The sequence below is a fragment of the Capra hircus genome, chromosome 21, assembly GCF_001704415.2.
Source record: "Capra hircus breed San Clemente chromosome 21, ASM170441v1, whole genome shotgun sequence".
NCBI lineage: Eukaryota > Metazoa > Chordata > Mammalia > Artiodactyla > Bovidae > Capra > Capra hircus.
Window position 1 is genome coordinate 54,415,081 of NC_030828.1, and position 24,533 is coordinate 54,439,613.

Consider the following 24,533-nt stretch of genomic DNA (forward strand, 5'->3'; position numbering starts at 1 on the left):
CCATTATTTAGTTCATTATTCTACTGTCAGGATGTGGGAGGCTCTTAAAATGTGAATACCTGACTCATGAATATTTCCATAATGTCATAATATTTTTCATTAGTCACTGTGTTTAAATGCAGCTTACAAGAATTGAAGAGGGTGAATTGAAGGCAAGTGAACCAATCATAAGTCTTTTTCTGGGAGGAGCCCTGGGAAGGGTACCAGAAATAAGGCGGCAGTGTGGAAGAGAGGGATTCAGGTGTTTAAGAAGGTAGAATTAGCAGGAGTAAGTGGAAGCAATCAAGAATTACTCTTGAGCTGACCAGTTTCTTGATTACTGGGCAGTCAGGTAGTGGTGCTGTTCTTTGAAATTATGAATATAGGAGAAGCAGCAGATTTGAGAGACTACAGAGGTGTTTAATGTTGAATACATTAAGATTGAACTCTCAGTGGGTCACTAAAATGGGTGCCTAGGATATTTTGGAAAATGCAGGCTCGGAGCTTCCGTTAGGGAGGGAGTTTTATGGGTAATGTTTAACTGTATAAGGGCATCCCTGAGACTAGTGAAAAGATCACAGGATATGGAATCAGAAGATGCTCTGAGTTCTGGTGCCTTCTATAGCTATGTGACACTCCATCTGACAGTTAACTCCTCTAAGGAGTTAATAGTATACTTTTCCTAGTCATCCCATGGTGTTACAAGAATTCAGTGAAATCATGCAGCTGAAAGCCAGTATGGAAGAACTCAAGGATTATACAGTCATTACATATATAAAAGGAAATAATGTTTATGTAAAATGTTGGTTCAGGAATTGAGCAACGTACCTTTTTATCACCACTGTCATTACTGAACCATATGATCGTGAATAAGTCACTCTTTCTTTCAGTAACCCAAATCCAATTTCTTTTTTCTTTTTTGACAAATGAGGGCTTTAGATTACATGATCTTTTGGGTCTTTCTAGTGCTAAATTTCTATAATTTACTTTATACGAACATACCCTTTATAAAGGAAATAGATTTGTAATAAAAAGGAAAGTAATGTGACAAAAGCTTATGGAAAAAAATCTTTTTTTTTTTGGCATAAGGAAGAATGCCAAAAGAAGGATGTAGGTAGACATGGAAAGGAAATGAATGAGGAGAGCAGGGAAGAGTTGAATTAACAGGCAAGAGTTAGAGATATTATAATGGGTGTGGAATGTATTAAGTTATGCTTGAAATAAATAGATAAGAATTTTATATCTGTTAGAAGTATTACTAAGTGAACACTTCAGCAGTGCTAACATTATGGATTTAAGAGATGAATAATATGGTCTTGGCCATCAGGAATGAGTTATCTAGAAATATACTTTCTCCCCTGTCTACTCACCTTCTGTTGATTCTAATTTAAGACACTCATAAAGACAGTTTTCCCCTCTTTTCTCTCTCAGATATCTGAGAATCGCTTTAAATCTTTAGCAGTAGGATTTCTCATTAGCATAACGTGGCACTAGTTTGCTTCATGATACAGATCTTGGGATTTTAACAAAGTATAGTATTAACAGTTCTACTTAATGTAAGTTACTAAGGTTTGCATTTCCTTAAATATAATAGGAGACACATCCAGGGTGTTTAGGAGAACAAAGAGCTATGACAGCCTGCTGACTGCCTTAATTGGTGCTGGAATCCGGATTCTTTTCAGTTCCTGCCAAGAAGAAACTGCAGGTTTGCTAAAGGAATTGTCTTTAGTGGAACAAAGAAAGAATGTTGGCATTCATGTTCCAACAGTGGTGAACAGTAATACATGTGAAACTCTTCAGTTTTATCTGAGTATTCCCAATATAAGTTATATAACTGCACTGAATATGTGTCACCAGTTCTCATCTGTGAAAAAGATGACAAACAGGTATGTCTGTTTTAATATTTTTAAATGGTTACTTTAAAATTGTTCTGAGAGGGATTTCATTGGAATTTTCATATTTTTGAAAAGTAAAGAGGTGTAGTGCCAGTTAGATTCATTCAGTAAAGACTTTGCTTGTCACCTCATTAAGCTGAGGACATTAATGGGGGGGAGGGTCGGTAAAAAAAGGTAAGCATTGTATTTGTAGCTTAGAGCCCTATGGAGAGGTAGACAGCACTTATATTTTGACCTTGCATTCTAACATTTCTGGGCTGTTTAGTTCTGTAACTAAAAAAATGTTCAAGTTGAAAGTTTTACTAGGTTTTAATGACTATATTGCTTGAAAATCAAATGAAGGTATTAGCAAATAGGTTAAACTACAGGCCCAAATAAGATGTTGAAATATCATTTTAAATGATTTCAAATATAGGAAATAAATGTGCTTTTATTTAAGCCAATGCTAAACACATTAACTGAATGTAGAAATCTTGGGGAAAAAAATATTTCCTTAAAGGCTTTTGTTTGGTGTTGTTTAAACAAGAATATTGAATTTTATAAGTCAGAAGTTCAAGTCTATTTTTGTTTATTTTTCAGCACACCTCAAGAAATTTCGATGTATGCACAAGTAACTCATCAAAAGGCTGAGGAGATCTATAGATATATTCACTATATATTTGACACGCAAATGTTGCCAACTGATCTTAACCAAGGTAGTATTAAATCTGATACGTGATCAGACTGCTCAGGTTGGGTTGCCAGAGAACAGTACAAAATGCACTTCAGTAATCATTGCTGCAGTTTATGATTATGTTTAATACATGTATATGAGAATATTGCCCTGTTGTTTTATACTGTGTACATTTTTATTTGTATAGAATATGTAAGTTATTGAAGAAAATGTGTTTAATAATTATTTTGGTTAATTAGATAATGAAACTTTCTTACTGAATAAAAAGTTTATTTAAGGTGCTGTTAAGAAATAAAAACTAGAGTGAAAGATGTATTTTAGAAATTTTCTAGAGATTATAGTGCTGTCATTGTCATTTGTTAGCATTATGGGTTGATGTATCTGCTGCCAGCTAAATGGTCGTAAATTTTTTCCTATACATATACAATATTGAATAGGTATGGGTGGTACATGTATTGTGAGATGATGCCCCAGAAACTAGGAAAAGTCAAAAATTTAACTGAATCCTCAGTTCAGTTCAGTCACTCAGTCGTGTCTGACTCTTTGCGACCCCATGAATAGAAGCACTCCAGGCCTCCTTGTCCATCACCAACCCCCGGAGTTCACCCAAACCCATGTCCATCGAGTCGGTGATGCCATCCAGCCATCTCATCCTCTGTCGTCCCCTTCTCCTCCTGCCCCCAATCCCTCCCAACATCAGGGTCTTTTCTAATGAGTCAACTCTTCACATGAGGTGGCCAAGTATTGGAGTTTCAGCTTCAGCATCAGTCCTTCCAATGAACACCCAGGGCTGATCTCCTTCAGAACGGACTGGTTGGATCTCCTTGCAGTCCAAGGGACTCTCAAGAGTCTTCTCCAACGCCACAGTGCAAAAGCATCAATTCTTCGGTGCTCAGCCTTCTTCACAGTCCAACTCTCACATCCATACATGACCACAGGAAAAACCATAGCCTTGACTAAATGGACCTTTGTTGGCAAAGTAATGTCTCTGCCTTTCAATATACTATCTAGGTTGGTCATAACTTTCCTTCCGAGGAGTAAGCGTCTTTCAATTTCATGGCTGCAGTCACCATCTGCAGTGATTTTGGAGCCCAAAAAATAAAGTCTGACACTGTTTCCACTGTTTCCCCATCTATTTCCCATGAAGTGATGGGACCAGATGCCATGGTCTTAGTTTTCTGAATGTTGAGCTTTAAGCCAACTGTTTCACTCTCCTCTTTCACTTTCAAGAGGCTTTTTAGTTCCTCTTCACTTTCTGCCATAAGGGTGGTGTGATCTGCATATCTGAGGTTATTGATATTTCTCCCAGCAGTCTTGATTCCAGCTTTTGCTTCTTCTAGCCCAGCGTTTCTCATGATGTACTCTGCATATAAGTTAAACAAGCAGGGTGACAATATACAGGCTTGACGTACTCCTTTTCCTATTTGGAACCAGTCTGTTGTTCCATGTCCAGTTCTAACTGTTGTTTCCTGACCTGCATATAGGTTTCTCAAGAGGCAGGTCAGGTGGTCTGGGATTCCCATCTCTTTCAGAATTTTGCACAGTTTATTGTGATCAACTGAATACTAATAGCTGTCAAATTCTAGTAGTATGAACTCCAATCTATACTACTTCTTTTGTTATTGTTGAAATATCAAAGAAATTATATACTGGAGTTAGAAAATTTCAGTATAGGTTGAGCTATCAAATGCAGGCTGACATTGTGACCCATTACATTGCATCTGTGATGCTACTAATATTTTAAGATGGTTCCGTATTATTACCTGCAACATGAGTCCCTTCCTTCTAGTCAGTGTACTGCTAAAGCAGTCTTTAATTATGGATATATGTTTTCCCCACTTAAGGTCCTTTCTTCTCTGTTTGCCTTATTTTTATCTCCTATTACACATTGTTGGGGAGTTGAATCAACCTGACAGCAGAGGGTTTCACTTAAGACTGGGCATGGACTTCAAACCTGATCTAATTCAGATTGATTTTCTCTTTCCTATCAGACGATGAAAGTGAGACACAGAAACAAGTGACTTACTCAAGTATAGACTGGGAAATCCAGAACAGGAGCCCAAGAACTAGATAGTTTTCTTTCACTAAAAAATCTGCTCTGATTGTGAACTTAGCTCCTTTGGGACAGTGTAAATTCTGAATTCTTCTAAAGCAGTTGATCTCTTCTTTCTGCTGTTCAGTAATTTTGTCAAATTTTTCCTTTACAGGAGTAAAGGAAGTGCTATAAATTATTGGCTGAAATGCAGTTTTCATTATATCTCTCAGGTCCAGTTCATCCTTGAGTATCCCACTGTGCTGTGGTGGAGTGGACTTTCTGAGCATTTCTCCCTAGTGAGCATGACTCTTAGCTTTGTCGGGTAGGAGGAAAGGGGCTTCTCTTTCTGACTCCAGTGTGCTGTGTTGCTGCTTCTCACGCTACGTGGTACCAGCGGCTGTGTTGGCTATGGCCGTCTGGTGGAACTTTGTGCCCCAGCTACACCAGAGGCACGCAGCCCCCTCAGCAACCTCACGTTGCCATGGACTGATGGCTTCCCTACAGCCTCTCATGCAGACACCAGTGTTCTCAGATTCTGTGTGTGCACGCTGAAGACAAAGTGTTTCATAAATTGATATGGTTTGAGGGACATAACTTAGAGGATTTCATTTACTTATGCTTGCTGTGTAGAGACGTCTATCCGTTTTTAAACTGCAACAGCCTCTTTCTGTATTCCCACAGGTTGCACTTATCAATCCTATGGTTTATCAATCCATCTTGTCTGCCTTTGAGCCCTTTGAAAGTCTTCCTCTTCTAATTTTAAGTCTCCTTTGGATGTTACCTTAAACCTTACTAGTTTATCTAATGACCCAATGGAAAGAAATGGGAATATCCTGGTACCTGGCAGGTGGGATAAACAGAGACTTGATAAGTCACAGAGAATATGGGGAGGGGGGTACATTGTAGTTGATGTCAAGTGTATGCTATTTCAAAATACCCTTTTTGTTTCCTATTATAGAATTGAACTACCTTCAAATTCTGAAACCACTATCCGTTAATATCAAACAGCACATTATTACACCAAACATTTGCAACTTGAAGTTCTACAGTAGTTTTTTTAGAGCTACTCCAACATAACCCTTTCATTTTTTTCATGCTGCTGCTGCTGCAAGTCGCTTCAGTTGTGTCCAACTCTGTGCAACCCCATAGACGGCAGCCCACCAGGCTCCCCCATCCCTGGGATTCTCTAGGCAAGAACACTGGAGTGGGTTGCCATTTCCTTCTCCAATGCATGAAAGTGAAAAGTCAAAGTGAAGTCGCTCAGTCCTTCACTGCAAATATATATGTGGCAGAAACTATCATGGTAGTTTAAAGGAGAATGATCTCACTTTACCTGCACTATTCTTTTTAAATCTTGTGTTTCTGTGAATTCTATAGTTCTTTAGTAGCTGATCATTACTGAGTAAATGCTTAGGAAACAAAGTATTTTTTCTATAAGTTCTGATATTTTTCAAGGAAAGAGCTGAACCATTAACCAAAAAGGTCATTTTTTTCTATGATCCAGCAGTTAGAAAAACCAACCAAAATACAAATATTATAAAAACTAACTTTATTTGAACAACCTAACTGGAGAGAAAGGGTGAGTGATGTACTATAAACAGAGGGAAAAAAATTTTCATGTCAAATTTAAAACATAATGGCAGAATATGCTAAAAGATGTTTATTTCCAAAGAAGCTGTCCAAAAGGAAAACAGTGTTTATTATGACGTGACATAGTAACTTCACTTCTTACAGTAGTAGATCTGTAACCTGAATGTTGTCTAATCCAGTCTTTTAAATGCTGAGACCAAATTTTTGCTATGTCTGCTTAAAAATACAACAAAATGTTTTCTCATTCTACTTAATAAAAATACTTAAAAGCAATAAATGAAATTTACATAGGTTTCACGGATGTGCCAATCACAAGCTTTAAGAAAAACAATCAGGAGAAAGCTTGTCAAAAGGTTTAAACAACATGTAATTAAAACATTACATCTGACTTGTATACCAAGTGGTGACAAATGCTAACCTAAGGTTTTCATTTTCTTAAATGTTTAAAAAAAAAAAAAAAGAACACCTGTATGGAACATGATTTTCTCAAACAGACTAAGATGCTTTTGAGAGACATAAAACATGAAACCTTTGAAAAAGAGTGTGCAGTTTCTATAAAGAAAATATACATCAGATGAAGACACAAATACACTGTCTGCTTCTTGATAAACATCCTGGACATGTTCTCTTATTTATACTATGCAGAATCAGAATTTGAAAAATAATAATCATTCTCTTCTTCATCTAAAGACTCCATAGCCTTTGTGAAAAGTTTTCCAATACCAGAGTTCTCTGCTAATTCTGTAACGAGAAGTTTAATAAAAAAGATTAATATGTTTCTAAAAGCAATTTCAAGGAAATTGAAAATAACTATAGGAAACAAATTGATAGGTCTGCCCACTTGAGAACAGTTAATTTTAATACTGTATTAATAAATAGACTACTCTATAGTAGAACAGAGCTACAAAAGAAAAGTATATTACCTTTGTTAAATGGTGTTTTCCTTCTTGATGGTGGAGTTGAAAAATCAGTTTCAATCTACAAGAGAGTTCATATTAGCTAAGTGAAAAAATTTCCAAAACCACAGTTTTCTGCTAATTAACCTCCTGTGAAGCCTGCTTCAAACGTAGACAAAGTTCAGCATGCTTTATCCCAAAGGAAATATTACAAACTAATGCTGTAATGGTTAAAGGATAGCACCTGAAAGTTGCCAAAATCAACTGAATACTTATTCCATTCCATAACACTAGCAAAATTTGAGTTCTCTGTACTTTAAATTCCTGGCTAAAGTAGTAATTCAACATATATGACAAGCTTCAAGTATATAATGCACGCTTATGAACACTGTACCTTTTAAACCATTGGCCATGGCTATCTTTAAAAAATGAAAAGGAATAGGATAAAAAAGAAAATATGACAGCACAGGCCAGACAGAAGTGGCAAGATATAATCAAAGTCCTGATAGGAAAATCTGCAAACAAGATATTCTACCCAGCAAGGATATAATTCAGAATAGAAGGAGAGAGAAAGAATTTCACAGACAAGCAAAAACTGAAACACTACAGCAATGCTAAACCTATCCTAAAGGAAATATTGAAAGTTCTTTTCCAAACAGAAAAGTAAGAATCTACAGGAAAGAGAAAATCACAACTGGAAAGTAAATAAGCCAGGACACAGATTTTTTTTTTAAAATGAAAAAAATTCATTAAAGCAATGATAACCACAATAAACAGCAAAAGGATGAATATGAAGATGTAAAAGAGGACATCCAAATCATAAAATGTAGGTGAGGAGAGTAAGAAAATGTACATTTTTTCCTGCAGAATATGTTGAGCCTATATTACTACCAGTCTAAACCAAGTGGACAGAGAAGGCAATGGCACCCCACTCCAGTACTCTTGCCTGGAAAATCCATGGATGGAGGAGCCTGGTGGGCTGCAGTCCATGGGGTCACTAAGAGTCGGACATGACTGAGCGACTTCACTTTCACTTTTCACTTTCATGCATTGGAGAAGGAAATGGTAACCCACTCCAGTATTCTTGCCTGGAGAATCCCAGGGACGGGGGAGCCTGGTGGGCTGTCGTCTATGGGGTCAGAGCTGGACACGACTAAAGCGACTTGGCAGCAGCAAACCAAGTGGATACAGGAAGGAGTTAATACACTTGAAAAACAAGGTAACCACAAAGCAAAAACATACAACAGAGTCATAAAAACCAACGAGAGAACACAAACATACTATGAAAGAAAACCATCAGACTACAAAAGGGAAAACAAAAATGGACAAATAAAGTACAAAATCAACAGGTAAAGAAGGTTTAAAATGGTAATCAATGTATCTATCAATAATTACCTTAAATGTAAATGCACTAACGTTCCAGTCAAAAAACAAGTGCACCCGTGCTGATTCATGTCAATGTATGGCAGAAGCCATCACAATATTGTAATTTTTCTCCAATTAAAATAAATAATTTTTAAAAACAGAGTGGCAGATTGGATGAAAAAAGAACCTACAGCATGCTGCCTACAGGAGGACCCACTTTAGGGCACATAGGACATTTCATGAAATGGAAATGTGGAGGGGAGCGATACTCTTATCAGACAAAGTAGACTTTAAAACAAAGGCTATAAAGAAAGGTAAAGAAGGCAAGCTACTAGAGCTATTGTAATGACAAAAGGATCACTACAATACAAGAGGATATTACAGTCATCAACACATATGCACCCAATAGAGGAGCATCCAGATGCATAAAACATACTAATAGAGCAGAGACATCCCTTTGCTGACAAAGATCCATATAATCAAAGCTATGGTTTTTCCAGTAGTCAGGTATGGATGTGAGAGTTGGACGATAAAGAAGGCCGAGTGCCAAAGAATTGATGCTTTTGAACTGTGGGCTGGAGAAACTCTTGAGAGTCCCTTGGACAGCAAGATGAAACCAGTCAATCCTAAAGGAAATCAACCCTGATTATTCATTGGAAGGACTGATGCTGAAGCTGAAGCTCCAATATTTTGTCACCTGATGCAAAGAACTGACTCACTGGAAAGGGCCATGATGCTGGGAAAGATTGAGGACAGGAGCAGAAGGGGGCGACAGAAGATGAGATGGTTGGATGGCATCACCGACTCAATGGACTTGAGTTAGAGCAAACCCTGGGGGACAGTGAAGGGCAGGGAGGCCTGGCGTGCTGCAGTCCATGGGGCTGCAGAATTGGACACGACTTAGCGAGGGAACAACAGACATAAAGAGAAAACTGACGGGAATACAATGATAGGAGACTTTAACACCCCACTTAAATCAATGGACAGATCTTCAACACAGAAAATCAACAAGGCAGTGGAGATCCTAAATGATATGATGATATCATGATCCCCACATCATATGTTAATGAGACTGGAAAGCTCAATAGCTTGCCTTGTCATAAACCTGGTATGGAGTCAGACTTTGAAATCAGAACTTTTAATACTAAACCCTTTGCTCTATCCTGACCTAGTGGCTATAAATGAAGCCAAAATTTTATTCCTGTAAGGAATGTGGAGTTGGAAAAAGGGACTCAGGAAACACTGAGAGGGAGTTTGCCCACATTTTCAATTGCAGAGTAGAAGTTTCTTTTGAAGAATTCAGTCTCCAGGCTGATTTTAAACCAAGGTTCCCAGAGGTATCTACCATTTCCTGTGGACAAATAAAGCCTATAAAGATTAGATCTGGTTAGCTAATCCCAAAGTTTCAGTTTAGAGACTCTGAGAGGAACTATACTCTAGCAGGCGTGCTATATAAATACTTCAACAAGGGTGAGGGGGAAAAAAAAGATGGCTGTAACCTGGCTTGAAGGAATACGCCCTCAGGGAATGAAGTAGTCTCCTTTTACCCCATACGTTATCATTCTCTAAGACCGGCTGTTTACTTTGAGGGAATCTGAAGTGAATTAGCTTTTCCTGAATACTTAGTTTTATCTGGATATAAATTATTCAAATTAAATGAGAAATTAGAATTTAGATCACTCAAAGGCAATATTGAGTTAACATTTTTCTGTAGTTAGATTTTAAATATTGAAATACCTACAGTACACACATACACATGTCAAATCAAGTAGCTGAATCTGAAAAAATTTTGAAATCTAGAGTATCTAATGAAATTTCTTGTTCCATGACAATCATAACTCAATCAGTATGGATTATTCCCCAATCACTGAACAGATATTACGCTTCTGTGTCTTGCCTGAAATGTCCTTCTCTAACCTATATTTCTCCCACCCTGCCTGACTCCTCAAATGAAAATTCTCACCTTACTCAAATGCTCTAGTCTATGAACTGCCATCTATAATCCTATAGCACTTACATGCTTACCTCACTCATAGCCTCATACTCTAATTTACTTCTATTAGGCTATAAGCAACGTGAAGGCAGGGGTTATTACATAACTTATAACTCCAGCAATTTGCGAGGTATTATAGTTGTTCAACAGATGCAAGCATGCTCAGTCATTTCAGTCGAGTCCAACTCTTTGCAACCCCAATGGACTATAGCCCGCCAGGCTCCTCTGTCCATGGATTGATTCTCCAGGCAAGAATACTGGAGTGGGTTGCCATGCCCTCCTCCAGGGGATCTTCCCGACCCAGGGATCTATCGTAGGTCTCCTGTGTTTCCTGCATTGCAGGCAGATTCTTTACCGCTTAGGTACTGGGAAGCCCCGACAAAGAAAAATACTTACCGTCTTTTTCTTGATATTGCCCCAGGTAGTGCCACCTTTACTTTTATGGGCTTTTTGCATACGAAAAACATATTTATCACAATCATTCCTGTTTAAATATAAAGTAATTTCAAATCAACATTAATCACCATACTTTAATCCACAGATTGAACAGCAATTGACAAAATTAATTTAAAATGTTTCCGTACAAAAGTATATTTTATGTTCCATTTTAACACGTGTATACCCGTGGCGGATTCATGTTGATGTATGGCAAAACCAATACAATATTGTAAAGTGATTAACCTCCAATTAAAATTAAAAAGACAATCATGTACCAATGGAGATGGACAAAATGCTTCACCCCTGTAAGACTGTTCTGAAAAATGATGGTTTACTCATTGTCCATTGTCCCATCTGTTCTTCCCAGTCTCTACCTTGCTGCCTGTCTTTTCTAAAACTCACTAAGACATCTTGTCCATTGACTCCCTTTTGTTATACCTTTTACTCCTTTCTCTTGTTCATGTCTCCCTTCCCTATCCAGGTTGAATCTTAAAAGTTATCACTTTAAGGATATGCATGTGATGAAAACTCTCCATTAATTTATGCCTTCCAACTGTGTTGAGATTCAGTTTGGCTCATAAGCCTTTTATTTCTACATCGTTACATGTTTTTTATACCAACTAAGACTTTAAAAAAATATTTTTTTTAACCTTACCTCTTTTCCCTTCTCATCCTTAGCAAATACACCTACCTGACTCATAATTTACAGATGAAAACTGAAGCTACATAGAACGTTGTTCTTAGTTTCCCCAACAATTACTCAGGACAGATTTTCTCTCTAGGCGTCAAGTTCCTTCATGATTGACTATCCATTCCTTTATGACTATTTGGCAGCTTAAAGGTATGACTGTAAGAAATCTGTAAATCTGTGATGCATATTAAGATATCAATGCGAACCACAAGCACTGCTGCACAGTGCGTGAATGAGCCTAGCCAGTTGTTCAGGATCAGCACCTCATAAAACTACTGTCCGGTACAGATACTTTGGGAGTGATAAAAAAAAATACTGTTGCATAGCTTAAAATTGTTATGAAAAGGAAGCTAACTACTAGAGTCGGTGAAGTCTAAAGAGGTCTAGGAAACTCGTTTTTTAAAAATAAAGTTTTGCAAAATATATTATTGGTATGAGTCCATCTTGTGCTCTATAAGGAAAAAAAGCCATTTTCTATCATTGTGAAAGTGATACATGTTAAAAAAAAAAAAAACTATCATAATCCACAACAGTGTAATCCTACCATCTACAGATAATGGCTAGTGTTTTTGGTTAAGGAATTTCCTATCTCCTATAAATACATGTTACAAAACTGGAATCATACTGTAGGTAATGTAGTTTTATTTCTTAGTTCTTAAAAATTATTCACTGAACATTATTCTGTATCATTAAAGTTTATTGAAAGCGTTATTTAATCCTTTTAAACTTTTATTGGAGTATAGTTGCTTTACAATGTTGTGTTAGTTTTTACTGTACAGCAAAGTGAATCAGCTATACACACACACACCCACACACCCCCTCTTTTTTGGATTTCCTTCCCATTTAGGTCACCACAGAGCACTGAGTAGAGTTCTCTGTACTACAGTGTAGTTTCTGATTAGCTCTCTATTTTACACATAGTATCAATGTATCTATGTCAATCCTAGTCTCCCAGTTCATCCCACCACCCTCCCCCCTTGGTATCCATGTTTGTTCTTTACATCTGTGTCTCTATTTCACTTTGTAAATGAGACCCATCTGTATCAGGAGTTCCCCAGGCAGAGGGCCTGGGACTTGTAATGGTCCATGACCTGTTAGGAACCAAGCTGCACAGAAGGAGGTGAAGGACTGGTGAGTAAGTAAAGCTTCACTGCGGTTCCCCATTGCTCACATCAAACCTGAACCATTCCACCCTCCACCCACCCTACCAGGTCCATGGAAAACTGTCTTCCACAAAACTGGCCCCTGGTGCCAAAACTGTTGGGAACTGCTGGTCTCGGCCAATTTTTTCAGATCCCATACTTATGCATCAACATACAATATTTGCTTTTCTCTGACTTACTTCACTCTGTATGACAGTCTCTAGGTCTGTCCTTGTCTCTATAAATGGCCCAATCTCATTCCCTCTATGGTGATATTCCACTGTATATATATGTCACGTCTTTATCCACTCTGTTGATGGACATTTAAGTTGTCTCCATGTCCCAGCCTCTGTGAAGAATGCTGCAGTGAACACTGGGGTGCATGTGTCTACTTGGGTTATGGTTTTCTCTGGGTATACGCTCAGTAGTGGGATTGCTGAGCCACATGGTAGTTTCAGTTTTGGGGTTTTTTTTAATTTGGCTGCCCCATGCAGCCATGTGGGATCTTAGTTCCCTCACCAGGAATCGAACCTGTGCCCTCTGCATTGGGAGCTCAGAGTCTTGACTACTGGAATGCCAAGGAAATCCCTCAATTTTTAGTTTTTTTAAGAAATCTCCATATTATTCTCCATAGTGGCTGTATCAATTTACATTCCCATCAACAGTGCAAGAGGGTTCCCTTTTCTCCACATCCTTTCCAGCATTTACTGTCTGTAGATTTTTAATGATGGACATTCTGACTGGTATGATGTGATATCTCATTGTACTCTTGCATTCTCTAATAACTAGATGTTGAGCATCTTTTCATGTGTTTGTTGGCTATCTGCATTGAAGACATCATTTTAAATTGTTACATATTCTATTATATGGACAAATCCTAATTTCTTAACTTTCCTTATTATTGGACTGTTAGGTCAGTTTCAAAATTTCAGTACTGTTTTGTGATCAACATCTTTGTTCATACAAGTAAACGCTCATACTTGCCCAACCTCATATTTCCTTATAAATAAAATTCAAGGGTCAAAGGAATGAATATTTTAAAGCTAATGATTTGGCCAAAGTTCTTACCAAAATCTGTCCAAAATCATATGCACCACAGAAATTAACTCACACACCTATGGTCAATTAATCTTTGACAAAGGAGGCAAGAATACACAATGGAAAAAAGACATTCTCTTCAATAAGTGATGTTAAAGTTGGACAGCTATATGTAAATCAAGTCAGAACACACCCTCACACCATGCATAAAAATATGGCTCAAGGACTTAAAAGACATGACACCATAAAACTCCTAGAGGAGAACATAGGCAAAACATTCTCTAACATAAATCATACCATATTTTCTTAGATCAGTCTCCCAAGGCAATAGAAATAAAAACAAACAAATAGGACCTAATCAAACTTACAAGTTTTGGTACAGCAAAGGAAACCATCAACAAAACGAAAAGACCACCTACAGACTGGGAGAAAATATCTGCAGATGGTGTGACCAACAAGGGTTAATTTCCAAAATATACAAAGAGTTCATACAACTCAACAAGGTAAGAACAACCCAATCAAAAAATGGACAGATGACCTAAAGAGACATTTTTCCAAAGAAGACATACAAATGGAAAGCAGGCACATGAAAAAAGGGTCAGCCTCACTAGTTGTTAGAGAAATGCAAATCAAAACTACAGTGAGTACTACCTCACACTGGTCAGAACGACCATCGTTTAAAAATCTACAAATAAGTGGTGGAGAGAAGGTGCAGAAAAGGGGATCCTCCTGCACTGTTGGTAGGAATGTAAATTGGTACAGCCACTATGGAGAACATATAGGGGTTCCTCAAGAAACTGAAAAGAGTTGCCATATGATCCAGCAATTCCACTCCTGGGCATATATCCAGACAAAATTATAATTCAAAAAGATACATACACCCCCTATGTTCATAGCAGCACTATTCACAATAGCCAAAACATGGAAGCAACCTAAATGTCAGTTGACAGATGAATGGATAAAAAAGATATGGTACATATATGCAGTGAAATACTACTCAGCTATAAAAAGAAGCATGAAATAGTCCCATTTGCAGCAACAAGGATGGACCTAGAGATTCTCATACTAAGTGAAGTCAGACAGAGAAAGACAAATACCACATGAGATCACTTATGTGTGGAATCTATGACGCAAATTAACCTATCTATAAAACAGAAAGAGACTCACAGAGAACAGACTTGTGGTTGCCAAGTAGGAGAGATGATTGGGAGGGAAACGGATTAGGAGTTTGGAATTAGCAGATGGAAACTATTATATAGAGACTGGATAAATAACAAGGTCCTAGTGTATAGCACAGGGAACCATATTCAATATCCAGTGATAAACCATAATAGAAAAGAATATTTTAAAAAATATATATCTATATATAAAATTGAGCCACTTTGCTGTACAGAAGAAAATGACCTCACTGTAAATCAACTATACTTCAATAAAATAAAATTCTGAAGTATTTTAAAAAATTATATGCTTAATATACTTTCACTTGTAAATACTTATTTAAAAATAAACAAAAAATAATTTCTGGATTGCTAGGAAAAATTATGTTTTTGCTGAGTAAATGCAAATTCAAATTTCCACTAAGCTTCATGAGAATATTGATGGTTTTTTTTCCTCCCAGTTTTGATCATATTGGCTTCGCTCTCTCACACCCCATGAAAACTGCTCTTATCAAGATTAGTGCTGGCCTGCTGAACTGCCAAATGAATAGTCTATTTTCAGCCTGCCTTACCATTTTCCATTTTCCTCCCCACATTATTTGATTGATTTATATTTCAAAATAATGTTTATATTCACATAGTGTGGAATTTAAAAAGTCTTTGTTTTTGTCCCAAGTTATCTTAGTTCGTCTCCTGAAAGATCACCAATGTTTTCAGTTGCCTATGTATCCTTTAAGAGATATTTGATCAAATAAAAGCAATTATGTGTGTGTATAAACACATATACATACAAGGATACACACACACAGAGCCCCTATTTACACAACTGATAACACATTAACTACATCTAACGGTTTTCATTCATTTATTTATTTTTTGGCTGTGCTTGCAGCATGCAGATCTTAGTTCTCCCACAAGGGGTCAAACTCATGCCCCCTGCACTGGGAGTTGTGGAGTCCTGACCATTGGACTGTCAGGGAAGTCCCCCTTTTTTCATTTAATATATCTCTTACCATAAGTACATAAAGCATTTCTCATTAATTTCTATGGCTACATAATGTAGCAAAATTTGATTGGTCCCTAATCGATGGACACTTCAGTTCTTTCCAGCCTTTTGTCATTATAAGCAATACTGCAACAAATTAGCTGTACAATCACAATTCTAGAGGTAGGACTGCTAGGTCAGAGAGTATATGAATTTATAACTTTGATAGATATCAACAAAGTACCACTTTCAGGGACTGAACTAATTTACCTTTTCACTAGTAATATGTGAGAATGGCTTTCCTTTTCTTGTTAATTTGTAGGAGTGTTATAACAGGTAAGTTAGCCTTTTTTCCTGTGGTAAGTTCCCATAAATTCTCTTTTTAAAATTGTAAGTTCCAAAAATTCTTTTCTCAGATTCTCATTTTCTTTTGACTATTTATGATAGTTGGTACCAACTAAAACTTTATAAGGTTGACTTTATCATACTTTTTGTTAGTGGCTTCTGGGACTTCTAAGATTATGAAATAATTCTCCACAGTCTTCTAAAGATATATTTTATAGTTTAATTTTTACATGCCAAACTTTGACCCATTTGGAATTTATCCTAATATAGAGTGTGAACTGTGTACTGACAATACAGAAAACACCTATACTTGCAGGAACTATCCATCTTTGACCTCTAGGAACCATTCTTTCTTGTTTTTTTTAAAAATAATGATGACTTCTCTAATTACTGATATCTGCTGTCTTCAACTCATGGGATGTTAAAAGCTGATGGAGAGAATTTTAGTACCATATGTACAAATACGTACCTGTTTATAGAGTCTAGCATGCTAGGCGTGACATGATGACACTGAGGAGTTTTTGCCAGTGGAAAGATTACTGATGATGGAGTTGTTGGATTTCTGTCCATATTTGGCAGAATATCCTCCCCTTCTTGACTGTCCTGGAAACTTGGTAACTAAAAAGCAAATATGTATTACCAACAGGCACCCCTACAAACGGAATTCCTCATTATCACAAATTGTTTTTTGAGGGGAGGGATTATGTTATTTTCCTTCTTATAATTTCACAACTGAGATAAATAACTAAAATATTAGTAGGTAGAGAACAGAGCCTTGGTCTCTAAAAAACTTAGTTTCTATTGTGTAAAATGGAAAGGACACACATTTCTAGTATTGCATAGGTCAAAGGTCAGCAAATATTTTCTGTAGAGTCAGAAAATATTTTAGGTTTTATGGTCTTTGTCCCACTGCTCAATTCCACTGCTGAAGCAGGAAAGCTGCCACAGCCAACATGTCTGTGGTCCAGTAAAATACTGTTCATAAAAAGAGCTGATATGCCAGATCTGGCCTGTGGGCCAAGTATACTGACCTCTGCACAGACAGAACAAAGCAAAAGTATAACTGATTTACTGTTATGCTTGGTACTTAATAGATACTCAGGCAGTATTAAACTTTCTGTGTACATATATTTCCAATAAATAATTTAATCTTTTAATTAAAGTTTTACTTACCTTTGTATTAAAAGCTTAGAAAAAGTGGGCTTCTGTTTCTATTTTATTATTTTTGCTTTTAAAATACTGCTACTGTTGCACTTAGGACAAAACATGGGAGGAATAATATAAAGGGCACAATGCCTAAAGGATCAGTGTTTTTGTGCAGAGAACACAGTAAGAGCCTCAGATGGCTCCCTTTTAAAATACTTCCCTTTATAACCTGTCTAGGTAAAAAGGGGCCCCAGATCATTGTGTCACTAAGTTCTCACTAAGCAGCCTTTTACAACTAGATAATTTAACATTGTGAAATGGGTAGATGGAAAAATAACCCCAAGTGTGAGCCTTCTGAATTTTTTTCTTGCCTACTTTTTTCCCCTATGAGCTTGATACTTTTTATTATTCCAGGACCATCTGAATGAGTTCTTACTTTTTTTTTTTTTAATTTTTATTTTTACTTTATTTTACTTTACAATACTGTATTGGTTTTTATATATTGCAAATATTTTATCCCAATCACTGAAGTTTTTAGTTATGTGATTTTTTTCATTCTATTAGTATAAAAATTCTTGCAATCATTCAAATCTGTCAATTTTATGCTGCCATGTAGTCCCTCCTCTGAATTTACTATGCAGTAGGTAATAATCTATGCCTGTCACGCCCCCTTTTAAAGTCTGCCTCACTGCATATGAATTTTAAATATATATGCTTGGCCTTTTTCTGGGCTTTCTATTTGGTTCTTTAAGCATTACTTCTGAACCCCACTGAAGGGCAGACCCTGGCCACTGAGGAGAACGGCATGACTGGCAGACTGCTTCCTGTCCTCTACTCTGACATTTCTGTGGAGGCTATCAGTCCTTGGCCTAAATATTAGGGATGAACACTAACCCTAAATAAAAATGAAAGATACAAAGTCAATATAAAAAGAAAACAATGATTTCTACATTTAAGACTCTTACCAGTATTTTTCGATGCTGCAAAGGTGTTGCACTGAAAAAATCATCATGGTCATCTTTCGGCAGCTGTTCAAGAAAATCTCTCATCTGCTGCTTCCTTTTAAGAGTTCCCACTTTGGCAGTTATCCTCACAGTTTCCTTCTTATCAGCATCATCGATCTTGCCTTAAGAATCAGCAAAAATTTTGGTAAGGATTTGGTCTTTTACAGTAACTGCTCTATAAAGTAAACATCCTTTGCAAAATCTAAACTGTGTATTCATATAAAATAAACTCAGCATCTGTTGTTAGTATTTCCAAGCCTCCTATATAACAAATGACTCTATACTGGGATTCGGGCAATATGATTAGATTACAAAAATACTCGGGAAGAAATTACATTTGGATTAGGCAGGGTGAGGTTGGAAAGGTTCTTCACCTGGGGAAGTTACCTCTCATATTTCCCTTGCTGGTTGTCTACCCTATTGTCTTGCTAAAATATAAACCTTATTGAATTAGGACAGGGATACTGAATGTTCCCTAAAGCTTCATATAAGACTTCTCTGGCATAAACCTGGCCAGGAATGTGTACTCCTGGGGCCTACACAACTAAACATTCTTACGAGTTTTCTTATGAATTACTAAGGGACCCTGACAAACTGACCTCAAATTTAACTCAGAAAAACAACCCAGTTGTTGAAATCTCTGGATCCAACTGCAGATTTCCTAGAACAAACTCAAAGCACAAGGCTGCTAAGGTTACTATTAATATAAGGAAGTAGCTAGGTCAGACTTTAAAAATTAAACAGATGATCTTTGGAGTTGTTTCTAGCTTTAAAATTATAAAAAAATCCACCTATTATAAGACACATGGATAAATATAAATTATATCTAATGAGTAATCAGAAATCAATACTGAGAACTAGGAAAAAACTATTTGCTATGAAGGTCACCGTTTTTGCCTTTGGGGTTGGCTGGCTTTTTCTTGGTGTCACGTTTCTGAAATCGTTTTCCTCGGGGATCTTCCATGTACTTCCTCTGGCATTCATCCGCGGATCGAGAACCTACAGCCATGGCTACGTCTGACCAGAAACCAGGCTTGTGCTTTGGCAGAGATACAACAGCACTACAGAAGACCAAAACCAGTTAAAGAACAAGAAATTCAACTCAATAAAAGTCACCTTTTATTGAAGTAAAGGGATACCACTGAATCAGGAATTTTATCAAAATCATTCTAGATAACTATTTGGGAAGAAGTTAGTATTCCCTACACTTAATAATTCTTACTTGACTGAGCGACTGAACTGAACTAAATATGAAGATATGAGTTTATGTATCTAGTAGATGCCTTCAATTCTGTTGCATTCTATGAAACCTGAAAAAGCATGCCCAGTCTTTCAACATATTTTCCTAAGTCCAGCTAAGCAATGATTAGATCTTTAGGGTAGGAGGTAGGGGCTCTAGCATGATTAACTTTTCTGCACCAATGCACGAATCTTACTGGTGCTAAGTATACAGGAAGATAAGTTCTTAGGTTCTATATATTCCAGGTTACAAACTCTTACTAAAAAGTGTTATGCTTGCATTTACTCTATTTTAATTTCTAGAACTCAGTATTTTATGTATAGTACTTAATTGAGGGAAATGAAGATTGAAATAGAAAAAAACAAAGTCAATATAAGGTAGTTACCCAATTTAACAACTGAGTTACATTCTAAAATTTCATTGCAAATGATTATTTAGAACCTGGTATACATATTACTATCTCCCAAACTCCCAATAGATTTTATATATTGTGGTTAAGGCTAATATTAATAGTTCTGCCATAAAAGGTCTATTTAACTCACCAAGTAACCTATGCAGTGTCATGATGGAAAAAATTTAACTAGTTCTTTGGGGTTAAAAAGCCCTGTTTGTGGTGTTTGTCAACTTCCATATTGTAAATACTTCTATTGTGGCTGATTTCAAGCTACCAATTATACAGAATTTCTACCATACAGATATGACAGACATTAAAAACTTCAAGCGCACAGATAAGAATAAAATATAGTAAAATATTTAGGAAGTGATGAGCTTAGAGTTTGTTTTTAGTAAATTTATTTTTAGTTTATATAATTTTTAATAATGACTCTTTAACATTCAATCTGTAAAATTCCTAAATATTTAAGAGTCAACTTTTGTGAATAGATATGATCTAACTACAGAATACCACTTATTCCATATATAAAAGGAGACCAAATGCTATGAGTATTGAGCTTGTTAATGAATGCTCTACTTTTTTTTTGCATATTTTCTCTTTAAAAAATCACTTCATCATTCTTAGCATAAAAACCAAGTAGGACCTATACTATTCCTTGCCTATCTGTTCTCATCCTCTACTGTTCTTCCCTCACTTTCTATATGCCAGTCATTTTGGCCTTTTAGTATTTTAAAATATTCCCTCTTACTTTCTACCTCTATATACATGGTTTTAATTTAAAATGTACTTATCCTGAATCTTTGGCTTGAATACTTACTTATCCTTCAAATCTTAGTTTTGGTATCTGCCTAAACAAAGTCATTTTCCAGATAAATATTCTCATAAACTTCTAACAGGGATTATTTGCTAAGTATCTATCTACGCTACTAGGCTATAAGCATGATGAGGGGTATAAAATAGTGGGCTGCAAATAAGAATCACTTAAGGAGCTTATAGCAAAATTTAAGGAAGCAAGTAAAAATAAGCAAACAGATCCATAGACTCTCCCCCTGACGATTTCAATTCAGAAGAACTGGGGTGACAGTCCTTGCATTTTCCAAAAGCTCCTTATGTGATTATTTTGCTGAGAAGTCAGCATTAGAATTGCTTTATGTTGTTTGTAAGAAGAAAGTATTTACATCTAATTGAGTGGAAAGTAGGAAGAGGTAATAACAAGGAAAGGTTACAAGGAGGAAGTGACACGTGAGATGAAATTTGAGGGATGGATAAAAATATAACAGAAGAAAATGAGGCAACAATATTGGTAAAGAAATGAAGACAAAGAAACTGCATATGGCTGCTGCTGCTAAGTCGCTTCAGTCGTGTCCAACTCTGTGCGACCCCATAGACAGCAGCCCACCAGGCTCCCCCATCCCTGGGATTCTCCAGGCAAGAACACTGGAGTGGGTTGCCATTTCCTTCTCCAATGCATGAAAGTGAAAAGTGAAACTGAAGTCGCTCAGTCATGTCTGACTCTTCGCGATCCCATGGACTGTAGCCTACCAGGCTCCTCCATCCATGGGATTTTCTAAGGAATAATTCATATTTATAGTCTGGTAAACTTCAAAGACACTTACTCCTTGGAAGAAAAGGTATGACCAACCTAGATAGCATATTGAAAAGCAGAGACATTACTTTGCCAACAAAGATCCATCTAGTCAGGGCTATGGTTTTTCCAGTGGTCATGTATGGATGTGAGAGTTGGACTGTGAATAAAGCTGAGCGCTGAAGAATTGATGCTTTTGAACTGTGGAGTTGGAGAAGACTCTTGAGAGTCCGTTGGACTGCAAGGAGATCCAACCAGTCCATTCTGAAGGAGATCAGCCCTGGGATTTCTTTGGAAGGAATGATGCTGAAGCTGAAAGTCCAGTACTTTGGCCACCTCATGCAAAGAGTTGACTCATTAGAAAAGACTCTGATGCTGGGAGGGATTGGGGGCAGGAGGAGAAGGGGACGACCGAGGATGAGATGGCTGAATGGCATCACTGACTCAATGGACGTGAGTCTGAGTGAACTCTGGGAGTTGGTGATGGACAGGGAGGCCTGGCGTGCTGCGATTCATGGGGTCGCAGAGTCGGACACGACTGAGCGACTGAACTGAACTGAAACTTCAAAGAAATGGCTGTGGGTCAGAGTTGTGAAAAAAAACCTAAAGAAGCATAACCCAAGCCCAGGTCTTCCAGATCAGAATATTATAATAGTATGCACTCTAGGTACTTATAAAACATTTTAAGTTTATAGTAAAATTGTCCTTTTGGGAATGGTTCTATGAATCTTAACATATACATAGTTACGGATACAAAACAAGCTCCATCAGACTGGAAAAAAAAAACTTCTGGTCCTACCTCTTTGTGGTTCACCAGTATAACCACTGGAAATCCCTGATCCATTTTCTTTTAGTTCTGTCTTTTCCAGAACATCATATAAATGGAATCATATAACACGTAACCTTTTGGACTGGCTCTTTTCACTCAGCATAATACCTTTGAAATTCATTCAAATGGTTACAAGAATCGATAGTGTTTCCTTTTTATTACTTAGCAGTTCATTCACTGTTAAGATTGTACCATGATTGCCTTTATGCAAACAGGGCTGTGAAAATCAGGAAGAGAAATGAGCTACATAAAATCAATCTATAATGTTGTTTGTGAACTTCTGGGCTCACACTGCAAATTTTGATATATTTTCTTCTTTGTTCAGTTCAGAATATTTTCCCTTGAGACCTCCTCTTTGACCCATGAATTATATACAGGTGTGTTATTTATTTTTCCAGCACTTGGAATATTTTTCTTTTATTGATTTATAGTTTAATTTAGTTATGGCCAACAAATACCCTTTGTATAACTTCAGTTATTTTCAATTTGTTAAGATTTATCTTATGATCTAGTAAATGTTCATCTTGGTGAATAATTCACCTATCCTTGGAAAGAACATTTTTTTTCCCTACTGTTATGTACACTATTCTAAAATGTCAGCTAGGTACAGTTGGTTGGTAGTGTTGTTCAGTTCTCCTACACCTTCACTAATTTCCTGTCTACTAGTTCTGTAAGAGAACACTGACATCTCCAATGATAATTGTGCATATGACTCTTTCCAGTTCAGTACTTTCCTTTCCTGAAGGACAGGGAAGCCTGGTTTGCTGCAGTCCATGGGGTCGCAAAGAGTTGGACACAACTAAGCAACTGAACAACAACTTTCCTTTTAGTTCTTTCAGATTTTGATTCTTGTATTTTGAGTTTTTGTTCAGTGCATACACATTTAGGATTAAGCCTTCCTCGTGAAATGACACTTCTATTATTTTGTAATGTCTTGCTCTACCCTTGATATTTTCTTCATACTGAAATTTCTGATCAGTATTAGTATAGCCACTCTAGCTATCTATTGGGTTTGTGTGGTATTTATCTATCTTTTCACTTTTAACTTTGCGATGTCATCTTTGAAGTGTTTCTTTTATATGACTGGAGAAGGCAATGGCACCCCACTCCAGTACTCTTGTCTGGAAAATCCCATGGACAGAGGAGCCCGGTGGGATTGTGTTTTTAAATTCATTCTGACAATGTCTATAAAATGGTGCATTTAAATTATTAACATAATTAATGCAATTGTTTTTCTTTGTTCCCCATCTTCTATTTCTCTTTTTCTGCCTTTTTAAAAAAGTATTTTATCTATTATATATTTGAAGATATCTATGTAGTTTTTTAGTGGATGCTCTGACGTTTACTATATACGTACTGAACAGTCTACTTTGAATCAATATCTTTCTGCATCAACAAAAGCAGTTTCAAGCATTCTGTTCAGGTTTTTATACCTGCATAGAAGAAACAGAGCGGAGTATGCTTACTTATCTTACTGGGAAGTGGCATTTCTGCAGTTCAAGCATTTCAAAATATCCTTAGGTGATCTGAATATACAGTAAAGGAAATAATGGGGGATACAGCTGAAAAGGATAGATAACTGAGGTCAACCTGAAAAGGATAGCTGAAGTCAACTATTGCTCTCAATGTAAGGCAGAAGAAGCTTTATATAATTTGAAGATCAGTAAGAATACAAGTGAAGGATTTTGACTTGTTAGAACCACACAATACATTAGCACTAATCTGGAGTTGTATAGAACAGATTACTTACTCATATGAAATGAACAAAGTACAAATACAAAGCTGCTTCCAAAGTTCAGGCAAAAGGCATTAAAGGTCTGAAAAAGAGTAGCGTCAAGAAAAAGGCTACACAGGCATATCTCATCTTACTGCTCTTTGGTTTACTGGGATTTTATTTTTTGAACAAATTGAACGCCTATGGCAACCCTCTGTCAAGTAAGTCTACTGGCACCATTTTTCCAAAAGCATTTGGTTACTACATGTCTCTGTCACATTTGGTAATTCTCACAGTATTTCAAACTTTTTCATTATTACTGTATTTGTTATGGTGACCAGTGATGTTACTGTTATATTGTTTGGGAGCCAAGAACTGTATGTATCTAAGACAGCAAAT

The 24,533-nt window shown here is 36.7% G+C and overlaps 2 protein-coding genes across 3 annotated transcripts in view; one reads left to right on the top strand and one right to left on the bottom strand.

The window, feature by feature from the left end:
• Window positions 1-3,129, top strand: part of FANCM (Fanconi anemia complementation group M) — a 60,621-nt gene extending 57,492 nt beyond the window's left edge. For both annotated transcript variants that reach the window (XM_005695288.2, XM_013973158.2), the window contains exons 22-23: window positions 1,574-1,865; window positions 2,454-3,129. In XM_005695288.2, the coding sequence (XP_005695345.2) occupies window positions 1,574-1,865; window positions 2,454-2,592 (431 nt within the window). In that variant the 3' untranslated portion in view covers window positions 2,593-3,129. The remainder of the gene's footprint in view (window positions 1-1,573; window positions 1,866-2,453) is intronic.
• Window positions 6,115-24,533, bottom strand: part of MIS18BP1 (MIS18 binding protein 1) — a 45,367-nt gene continuing 26,948 nt past the window's right edge. Inside the window, 6 exon segments of the mRNA XM_005695289.3 lie at window positions 6,115-6,913; window positions 7,096-7,150; window positions 10,823-10,910; window positions 16,692-16,840; window positions 18,334-18,494; window positions 19,261-19,433. Coding sequence (XP_005695346.2) covers window positions 6,810-6,913; window positions 7,096-7,150; window positions 10,823-10,910; window positions 16,692-16,840; window positions 18,334-18,494; window positions 19,261-19,433 — 730 coding nt within the window. The 3' untranslated portion in view covers window positions 6,115-6,809.